Here is an 11,778-nt window from a genome sequence, read left to right on the forward strand (position 1 = left end):
GTTTGTCTCCTTCTTCCCTACTCTTTTACTTTCCGCTGTGCATTTTAATTTCCGCTTTTACTTTCTATTAAGTTTCTCTTCTACTCCTTATTCTCTTAACAACTTAGTAAAAGCCTTAGAAGAGTAAAATTTTAATTAGTAAAGGTTTAGGAATAATTAATTCAACCCCCCTTCTTAATTATTTTGAGGCCACTTGATCCAACAAAAAAATCTTTTAACATCATATAAAATGAAAACTAATCCAACATTATTTTATCCAAATACATTTTGTTTTGGAATTTGAATAATTTAGAATTGGAAGCAAAACACACGAGAAGTTATTAGGTAGTTTTAAACCACCATTTATTTATAGTCTTTACTAATTTTTATGTGACACATCCTTAAGTTTTCTTTCTAACTTATGAGAAAAACAAATACTACTTAATTATGTGTCATATAAAGAATGGTTAGGACCACTTGATAATTTTTTCACACACACAAAGGCCTAACTAAGCTTTTATAAGACCAATGTATGGTTGCACCGCAGAGCCTATCCACAAACTTCCTTCATGTTCTTCCACTTCACTAACAGAGTCCAGTTGTCGTCCATATTCTCCATCTAATACCTCAATGGCCCTCCCCTTTTCATCAAATTTAATTGCCACAGGATCTGCATTCCAAGGAAGTGTGGTTTCGATTTCATTTTCCAATTTCTGAATCAATCCCCTGCCACTGTTCAGCGCTACCCAAAATTCTCCTTTGGCGTTCCTCTTTATGTTATCTGGGGAGCGTGGAACCTGTGCAAAAGGTTCTATATTGTTGTTGTTGGTCTTGGAGTCTCTAACTTGAATCTTGAGAATTTTAAAAGTGGTTGATTCTGCTACTATAATGAAGGAATTGTCCTTGCTAAGCGCCACGCCGTTAGGGAATGCTAAACCTTTGACCAAAACATGTACACTTTGGGTACTTGGAACGTATTTTAGTAACCTTCCAGTTCTATCCCCGCTCAGAATTATTGATATGTATACCCTTCATTGTTGAGAAAATAGAATGAGTTACGAAATAGCATCAAGAGTCATATATGTAAGGTTATCATATAGTTATATTTAGTGTAATGCACTAGCACTGATAATTATTACTCAACCTCACTTCTGAAGTGATTTATAGCAAAATTTAACACAATTTTCCTTTTCTTTTCACACTAATATATACCCTCTGGTGGGATCAAAGTTGATAAAATTGATTTTTAATGAAATTGATTTTGTGAAATTGATTTTGGTTAAAATTATTTTGAACTAATGTGGTTTATATTTGAATTTTTATTACAAAAGCTACTAAGAGTAAAATTCAGAATAATTTTTTTATTTAACCCAAAAACTATCCAAAGTTCTTTAACTTAGTCAATTTTAAATTTAAAATCAATTTAGACTCTTCAAAGTCAAATATGTAAAAAGTTATCTAAAATAAATTTTAAACACAAAATCAATTCTTAGCGTCCAACCGAACATGCACATTAGAGGAATGCTAAATAAAGGGTAAAATAATATTATTTGGAAATGCATGCCATAATAAGAATTTAGAGCATACCTTCTTTGGAACATGATGCTGCTATCTGTGAAATATACTTCACCTGTTTTGGTGTCGATGTCCAAGGCATTTGTGAACCTAAATGGTACCCCTTCCGCAGAAGTGGCTAACTGCTTTGCCACACCACCACCTGGTCCTACCACCAGAAGCCCAAAGTATGCATCGGCAATGTACAGTTCACAAGTTAAAGTGTTGAATTTGAGGCCCAAGGGTCTTCCACACATTGATTCCATCTTGTCATTTGTTAACCCATCACATAATTTCTTGTTCCTTCACAATCATATAAGACCAAGTTTACTAATTTTTATAGTAAAAAGTCTCGAATTGTGGAATATTCTGCAATGCAATCTCTGACATACACATTACATGGTGGTGTGAATAGGTTACAAATAAATCACTACTTCGGGCATAAGGAGCATTATGGGTGCAGACAGAATATCTTAGCAAACTCGTATTGGTCTTAGGTGACCTCTCAACCCAACATTGATTTGGGCGTGATGATCCATTCTTGCTACACTTTATTGGAGGTACGCTTACTAATGTAGAGTTGACATAATTATATCAATGAATATGAACTAGTATATGATTTTCTAACTGGGCTGGATTTTAATTTTAGTTCTCCTTTAACTTTTTATCTCTATTTTTAGTGTTTCTATTGTTTTTCATATGTTTATTTTTTATATTTCAATTAATTAAATAATTTTTTATGATACTTTAAGATCTATCATTCTATTGAATAAAAATAAAATATACGCAACATTGAAAATTAAATTGAAATTACATATTTTTTTTAAGGGAACTATAACTGTAATTCAGTCTTTTAAATAAATAGTGAACATGAATACAAGGAAAAAAATGTATATTTTCTTTTCATGAATTAGTATTTTTTTTATAAACAAAACTTTTCATAGTGAGTAATTGGCGAGGCGAAGTGAGTAAGGAAACTAAGAATGCATTCATTTTTGTTAGGTAGTGTCATTGAGACTCCGTTGAGATGTATATAATTTATATATGCTTGATTGGGGTACAAAATATTCACTGCAATTTGTTAGGGGCCAAATGAAAAAATCTGGCTTAACTTAAATTTAAAGAACTCGAAACCAATTATTAGAATGGTCTAATGATAACTCCAGCGTAAAATCAAGAATAATGATGATCGAAGATATTATAATTTGTATTTTCAATTTAATTCGATTATATTTTACCTTAAAAATTAGGCAAATTTGGTCCCCAAGTTTATCTTCAATTTCGGATTTGGTCCCCCAGTAATTTAATTCACGAATTGGGTCCTCCTATTTTGTAAAATCGTGCAATGTTGGTCCCCTAGGTCACAATTGGACGTTAACGGTTACAAATGAATGTTGACTATCACGTGTCACGTTCTTATTGAATGATAACTGTCACGTGTCATGTTCTGATTGGTCAATGAAAATAACAATGCATTTCATCTTCCATGAAGTTTACATCCAATCAGAATATGGCATGTGACAGTCATCATCCAATATGTGACACGTGACAATCAACGTCACTCAGTCAATGTTCAATTGTGGCCTAGGGGACTAGCATTGCACGATTTTACAAAATAGGAGGACTCAATTCGTGAATTAAATTAATGGGAGACTAAATTCGAAACTGGTGGAGATAAACTGGAAACCAAAAATATAATTTTGCCTAAAAACCATAACAATTTTAATTTCTGGGAACTTAATTATAAAGTTTAAAATATAATAACCTTATTAAAAGACTTTAAGCTATCAGCAAGTTAAAACTTAATGCAATTATAAAGATTTTTTTTCCATCTGGTTGACCCAATTCATCAATAAATTTGTATGATCATCGAGGAACTATTTTTCGTTTATTCTAATACATTTAGTTCTATTTTGATTTACTATTGTTTTTTCGTTCAAATCAATTCTAATTGCATTAAATAATACTTTTATTATTTGTTTCTTTTCTTCTTCATCTTCATAATTAATTTTGACTTGTGCATGTTGTGGAAATAAAGAGAGTGTCTCAAAGCTCAAGCTTGATACTATTGTTTTTGAAAATTTATTGATTAGATTAAATAGTGTACTTACTAAGGATTTTCTATCAAATATTTTTTTTTCTCTAATTCTGAATAATTACTATTATTATTTTTATAAGTATTATTAGAAATAGGAATATCAAGAATTTTATTTATCCAAATGGGATTATTTTAAATTTTTTTTCCAGGTTGGATTGAGATTGAAAAATCATTTTAGATTTATCCACAAAAGCGTCCAATCAGGACTCGATCATATATTTTAGTTAAATATTTTGTTTTAATTTCATCATTGGACAATCAAATTTGGTTTTCTAGAGAAATGAATTTCTTATCCATAACTTTTGTTCTATTCAAAAATTCATTGCTCAATTTGTTTCTTTTTTCTTTATTTGTATATCTCTAATAATTAGACAATTCATCATAGGAAATTTTATCTCTTGTGAAGAGATAAAATTGGGATTCCATCATCTTGTGAAAAGCTGATAAATTTTTTGTGGATACATAAAAGATATTCTTTATTTTTCATCATTTTGACATGTATGAAAAGAATATGAAATTTATTTTTTACAATATTTTCCAATCGATTATTTTTTATATATTGAAATGAAAAATTCCATTGTTTATAATTGAAAAGAATGTTTAAGAAAAGTTTTTGAGCAAATCCTAATTTAAGTTTCTCCTCGTCAATTTGTATAAATTCTTCTCTTTTTTTGTAAAAATATAAGAAAAATGATCTTTATTGTTGGATTTTTTTTGCTTTTGTTTAATTCGTACTCTTTACGGATTTCTTTTAACATCTATTTGTTTTTTTCCTTTTTTATAAATTACAGTACCTTCTTGAATTTTTGACAATTTCTTACTAGAAAAAAAGGGCAAGGAAGGCCTCCTTCTAGTGGGGTCATAACCATAAGTGAGATACCAAAAGAATTAGAATTTTAACTTTGTGTCAGGATCTACAGACCAAGAAACAATCTAAGGTAGATAGTTTTTATGGGACATAGGCCTCCCAAAGGGTAACAAATGCATGCAAAGGTTTTCTCAGGCCAAACAAAAATTGGTCCTCGAGTGCAAAGATAGAAGAGAACTTAACTTCAAGATCTTCTCGTCAGAGCAAGAATGAAAGTCAGCCTTAGACGGTGTCGAGTGGAAGGGTCATATTTAACAGATAAAAGTTATATATATATATATATATATATATATATATATATATATATATATATATATATTTCAGAAAAATATTAGAGTTTCTTGTACTCACATGATGGGACTTGCTGCTTAGTTATTCACAAAAATAAGTTAAAAATAGTTAAGAAAAAAATTATTTATTTATGAAAATTACAAAAATTTTAATAACTATTTTCAATACTTATAAATAATATATTCATAATATTTAATATTTCATATATTAAATACCCAGAAGTTCGTAAACAAAACTCACATTTTTATTTATTTGATATGGTTTAGAGTAACTGAGACCTTTGACTTGTTTCACTAGATTTATGAATGACTAGATAATTTATGTAATATTATCGAGTTTATGACACTTTTTTCATCTTTTTTTTCACTCTTAACATCTGTAAATGGCTGTTAACGGAGATATTAAAAAGAAAAAGAAAAACTAATGGCAAATAATAGTGTCGTGTTTTATGTATTGAGAGTTATATATACTATAATAAAAATACAACAAAGCATTAGTTCATGTGCAACAGTGTTCAGATTCTTTAAAGATGGTCTTATGTTTGAGTTTTCGTAAATAGAAAAAAAAATGTCATTACAATTAGAGATTTCACTAAACATTATCAATTGAATTTCTTAATGAAAATTAATTATATTAACAAAAGTTATACATACTTTGTACCAAACAACATGGTTACTCACAAATAAAAAAATTACAATGAAAATGAAACTAACATCTCATTACAATATGTGCCATTGTCTGTTGGATTGAAAATAATAATAATAATAATAATAATAATAATAAAATTATATCTAAATGGTTATAAAGTTGTCAACGTAAAACTTTTAGAATATGTTAGAAATACTTCAATAGTTGATTGAGTATTTAACAATTTGGGAAAATATTCTATTTAAATCTTTATAGTTATGGCTTTGCCACACTTATTTTTTAGTACACTTTTTTAAATAATCTAGCTTATTAATACAATCATACTAAAATATAAGTATGTATATATTAATAAATATTTGTTAGGTTTACTAACGTACACACATTTATTTTTAGTATGCATCGATAACAAATTATAACTATAAATTCTCTATAAATGTATCAATGATATAATTTACTACCAGCCTCATACTTAAAAAACAAGTGTATTTACGTTAATAAATTATATATATAAACTTGACGAAGTTGATGTTTCTAACTTCACAACCCATTTGATTCATGGTATGAAAACTACATTCAAATAAGTTTATAACTTGGGCTTTCACTTTTTGCCACTCATCTTTTACGTATTTGTGAATTTTGCCACCATTTTTTTTATTTTCTTAAGAAGCTACCAAATTATTAAATTTGCACATTTTATTATTTAATTTTTGAAAATTTGCCAATTTTACTACCCATCTTTTTTTTTCAATTTTCACCCAGTTTTTTAAAAATGAATATTTTACCACCCAATTTTCAAAACAAAGATACTTAATTATGAAAATGGTTTTGAAAAAAGTATATTTTAGTCCCTCAAATTTAATGTTTTGGGACTAAAAATTTACTTTTACAAATTTGAGGATTAATTTTTTATTTATTTTTAATTTGAAGGATCAAAACTAATTTCACTCCAAACTTTAGAGACAAAAAAAACACAAGTAAGATTTTTTGAAGTAAACAAGTCGATTTGCATGCGAATTTTGAATTTTCTTATATTTGAGTAGATGGTGGTTTTGGTTATTTGTGTTGGTATTTTCTATCTCGTGTAATTTGGCAGCATCTATCATGCATGTGGGGTTGTAATTAGCAGGGTCTGTTGGTAGAGACTCATACAGGTTTAAGTGGGTGGGTGTTGGATGATTTTGTTATGCTCTGATCTTAATCTTAATAAAATAATAAACGGATTGACTCACGAATTTATAGACTCAATTCATTTATGAGTGGAGTTAAGAGAGTGTCAACCTCTAACAGACCCATAATTAAATGGGCCAGTTTTCTTTAGACAAGGCTGCAACTTTATAGGTCTCGTGGCCAATGCTGAGGCTGAAATCCGTATTTCTAACCCTAATAATTGGGCATCTGTATAATTGTCTAATACTGAAAATGATGGCTAACTATATAAAAGAAAAGTCGAAAGAAAAAGGTCCAATGTATGAACGTCAAATACACAGCCTGGCTTGGTTCATCAACTTGGCCGTTCATAAAGAAGAGGAATTGCTATCAATTTCTAGTGCATTAGAAAATAATGGAGTACGGACATATCAAAATGTTTATTTTTCAGAGGAATTGCTGCTGCACGCTTATATGCATTAAATATTGCTCCGAGAGTTATTTATAAACTATCAATTACTTCTTAGCTGGAATACTATAATTTTTTATTTTTCAAATTTTGTGCTAGACTTAAATAGCATAAAAGTGTGATAAATACCAACTCATTTTTGTGTCTGCGATTTTTTTTGGGAAACGCAAAATAGTTTTATTAATAAAAAACGAAAACAAGATTATACCACAAGATTCGGGTAACCCGACCAAACCACACAAAAAATTAGTCCACAAGATGGATACATATCATGTGCAACTATTATCCATAGGCAGCCAATATGTATCTTTCCAAAATTAGTTTGTGTCAATTTTGTAACTATTTTGTTTCTGCGATTGATGCAATGATGCCTAAAATTAGAACTGTCTTTGAATTGTTGTGCCATGTATATATAAAGCATCATGTTTCAATTTTCTTCTCACTTATTTATGGTTTGTTAATTTAATCACGATATTAAATTGACATCAAATTAACCTGAGTGTTGTTTGTTTGGTTTGCTTCTCTTTGGTCTTCATCTATATACATAGAAATAACATTATTTTTAAAGATGAGGAACCTAACTTTGAGTATTTTTCGGAGATGATTAAATTTTGATCTGGTTATGGTTGATAAACAAAATGAAAATATTCTTAATCCTTAATCCTTTTGTGCTTGAAGGGATTGCATTGTTCTCTCTAGTCCTTGTACTCTTGTTCGTGTCGGCACTCGTTAGAATGTTGGGCAATAAGCAATGAAGGCAATGAGGAAGAGTTAATTTTGCAATATATTAACAGAGATGGGACAGTAGGATTCCCTTTATTTTGTATGTTTTATGTTTTATAGTTTGTATTCTGCGAGATTTTTGCTTTGAGAGTTTATGTTATGTAGGTGGTGGTGAACTATACGCCACGTTTTCTTCTTTTTTTGTTTTTTTTTTTATCTCTATAATCGTTGGACTTTGGGTAATGTGTCACTGGATTTTTAACCACAGCATTCCTTGTGCTGAGTTCAGCAATAACATATCTTTGGCTTATAAAAAAATAATTGAGATCAAACCGGTAATAATAAAATATATATTTTAAGTATTATGTAATATAAATTAAAATAAAATTATGAAAAAAGTTATGTTGAATTATATTTTAAATGTATATAGTGGTGTTACATATTTTACAAGATGAAAAACTCAACATAAATAGTTAAATAATAATTTATATGTAGATAACATGTGTGAACTTTTGTTATTAAACTGATGGTTGTTATTTATATACTCTATTTTAATAAAATATTTTTGGTTAATATAAAAATAAAAAAATTGTGTATTTAAAAACATTTTAAAATTAATATTTTTTTAAATGACCGATTCAAACAGGTTTTTCTCACTCATTCTGTCCTATTTTGACTAATTATCTAGTCTATCAATTTTCTTAATCATCTGGACAAGTGACCCAGACCGATATTCTGTTCAACTATTTCTTTAGGGCGTTTTCAACTAATGATAAATGTCTAATTTTAATAATTGTGTCGGGTTCTCAAGTTATACCATTAAGCATAGATCTAAACTAATTATTAATATAAACACAGTAGATAATGATATGAACGACTCGACACTTTGATATTCTATTCGTCCGTTGCAGAATTCTCTCTTGAAAAGGTTTAGGTGAGTTCCAAGTTGAAAAAAAAAAAGTGGTTGTGCTAGTCCCCTGGAAAAGTTTCTGAACAAATGATTAATTCAAAAAATTGTTATCTCAAGACAACTAAAGCTATGTTTGATTTTATCTTTGGAGAACCTCAAATTCAATTTGAAGAATAAATTCATTTTGGTGATGTATTTTGATTATCAAAGTACGTTTGGATATGAAAATTTTACGTGAAAAACTAATTTTATAAAAGTAAGATTTGAATTATTTTTGCAAACTCAGAGTTTGGATTCCAGTTTCGTTGGCCAAAAGTAATTTTACCAACGAAATTAAGACTCTTGCTTTTATATTTATTTTGCTTTCATCGGTTGGATCTGCATTGAAATACAATCACAACAATTTTAACTACAAAATATAGCCATGCACTAAAACAACCTATTCAAGTAACGAGTTTAACTTTTGTAAAGGCGGGGACCGGTAGCAAGGGGTGTGAGGATAGTATATATTGTGGCACAGAGTGTTTTTTTTTTTTTTCTTTCTTGATTAAATTTATGCTTCCAAATATATTATATGAACTATATTCAACTTATGTTTCATGCAAGTGCAACTTGAAAGCAAATATTCATAAGTTTTTTACCTGTGTGGCGAGGTAACTGCAAAGTCAATCCACTCTCTCTTTGTCTCGTGCCACTTGAGGATTCTACCATCAGACACGCCAACATATGGTCCTTTACCATGGCAATCGAAGGCTACACTTTCAGAACCAAAAACCGAGTGAGGGAGATCAAGCTGGGAATAGGATTTGAGGCCATCTCTAATGAAAGTAGCTTCGTCAGACAGAGCAGCATGAGCCAGGTGGAATAGGAATAGGAATAGAGTGGATAGCTTCATTGTAAATGTGAAGAAATTTTTTCCCTATGGGGTGTACTTCACATGAATAATTAAATGGAAATGTATCGGAATGCTCACTAATGTACTATATATAGCATCGTACCTGGAATTCCTGAAACATTATGTCAAGTCTAAATCAACATTAACTCGGCAGTTGGTTGGCACCATAATGCTTCTATATTTATCAAAGGGAGTTGGGTCTTACGAAAGACACTAATCTCTCTCAACAACATGACAAACAAGGTTCAAATTTTTGCAGAAAAGTATATTTTATTGTCTCTAAAGAAAGTGAGTTGTGAAAAACCAAAAAAATAAATAAAATAATGCTTCTTGTGTTTTTTTTAACATGATTGTATTACCCGAAGGAAAAAGGTGTTCAAAACACAATGGAATAAAAAAGAAAATCTATTTTGGCACTAAATTTTATTTAAATGGACGACATATTAAATGTGGACCGGTTGATGAGCTCTTGAAAAATGAAAAATTTTCTTCAATAATGTGAAGATTTTACGTATATTTACACCGAGACTAATCTCTATTTATCAACCACTTTGACGGGTGAAACATTTGTGATAAGATCGAAACAATTATCTTAGTTTTAAGCCATTTTAAAATATTGTTTCTTGTTATTTTTTGTTGCTAATCATTTAGCAATTTGAAATGAGAAATAATAACAACTGATTAAGTCCAACTTATATGTAACAACTTTTCAAACCAAATTCCAAACATCAAATCTCTGGTTTGTTTCTTTTCTTTCACCAAATATTTCAAATTATTTACATTTTTAGTGCTAGCAAAAAATATAATAATATTCCACTTAGAAATTAATTAATCATTTGATCATATTAAATTCTCTAATTTAATTGATCATCAAATATTAAAATAATTTTCTTAACAAAGATTAAAACACTTGTTTGTGTGTGATTCCTTAGGTTCAATACTAAGTCGGTAATATATTAATCATGGTAGACATCTAGCAACACTTTTTAACGTCCGAATAGCATGAAGTGGGGTTTTACTTTCAAGAACCATTAGAAGAATAGTATAATAATTTTTTCCATCTTTATAACTCTGGGTTAACTCTAGAGTATGGTATTACTGTCAAACTCTTTTGAGTTAACTTATAATGACTTAAGGAACTCATTTTTTCTTTCATTTATCTTTCTTGGACAGGATATAATTTTATTCATAGAGCTCAAACTCATTACCAAGAGTTGATGGATTCCTTCTTGATTAATCATTAATTCTATAGGTATTTAATCATATCTGATATCCATTCAACAAGTGCTCTAAAACATCAAGTGTCCGGAATCAAAACATAACAAATAACTTGTTAATTACTATGACAATCTCAGGTCAAAGAAAGCTATTAAACCTCTTCTTGAAAACTTTCTATTGACAGTTTATGGTAAATTTAACCATTAGAAAATTTTAATTGAATCAGTTCAATGATTACATTCACATGTAACTCATCTATATATGTAAATTAATAAATGATATCTATTAATATTTATCCAATAAATACTTTCACATATATATTAATCTATCTGGATTATTGATTTCCTATTTACAATAATCCTATGATCAAGAACAATTTAGATTAAAATTATAAGGAACTTGTTTTTCATTATCATAATCTCTATCATGATAACAAGCCTCTAATTTTAATCAAAGACTTGTCAAATTAACAATTTAATAAAACAATAAATATGATATTAAAATAAATAACAATTCTTTACTAAAATTGATAACATGATGGATTGGATCTTGGGCAAATCACTCACGTATTCCATTACTAATTCCAACTTATGCTCATCAAACTACTTTAGTTTTTAATTTTGAGTCTCCACAATGAGGTACAATCTTTAGTTCTTCTTAAGTACTTAAGAATGGTCTTACCCATTTCAATGCTCCTTACCAAGAATTTCTTGATATCAACTTGTTACACCTAGTGCATAAATGATATTAGAACATGCAAAAATCATGTCATATACAATAGCTCCCGCTATGCTAGCATATGATATTCTAGTTATGTATTCTCTCAATTCATGAGTTTTAGGACAATCCTCCATACTAAGAATAACTCCAATTCTTATTAGCAAATAGTCACTTTTGGAGTTTCCATGTTATACCTTTTTAGGATGATATTAGTGTACCTTGATTTAGGAGACACCGAACAACCTTCTAGACTTATCTT

General features: G+C 29.1%; 1 protein-coding gene across 1 annotated transcript; it reads right to left on the minus strand.

The window, feature by feature from the left end:
* Positions 1-227: 227 nt before the first annotated feature.
* Positions 228-9,728, minus strand: LOC100807985 (protein STRICTOSIDINE SYNTHASE-LIKE 10). Its single transcript, XM_003547741.5, has 3 exons — positions 9,328-9,728; positions 1,567-1,836; positions 228-1,008 (listed from the first exon to the last, which is right to left on the minus strand). Exons 1-3 carry the CDS (start codon positions 9,579-9,581, stop codon positions 489-491), a joined length of 1,044 nt encoding a protein of 347 aa, XP_003547789.1. The 5' UTR covers positions 9,582-9,728; the 3' UTR covers positions 228-488.
* Between the last annotated feature and the right edge of the window lie 2,050 nt (positions 9,729-11,778).

This window comes from Glycine max, chromosome 16 (assembly GCF_000004515.6).
Source record: "Glycine max cultivar Williams 82 chromosome 16, Glycine_max_v4.0, whole genome shotgun sequence".
NCBI classification, from domain to species: Eukaryota; Viridiplantae; Streptophyta; class Magnoliopsida; order Fabales; family Fabaceae; genus Glycine; species Glycine max.

Bases quoted from the DNA above. Each gene is read 5' to 3' on its own strand.
- LOC100807985 (XM_003547741.5), bottom strand. From the start codon at position 9,581: ATGAAGCTATCCACTCTATTCCTATTCCTATTCCACCTGGCTCATGCT. The intron at 1,837-9,327 runs GTAAAAAACTTA...ATGATTGTGAAG, and splicing joins GCAGTTACCTCGCCACACAG to GAACAAGAAATTATGTGATG. The intron at 1,009-1,566 runs GTATGCTCTAAA...TCAACAATGAAG, and splicing joins AGCATCATGTTCCAAAGAAG to GGTATACATATCAATAATTC.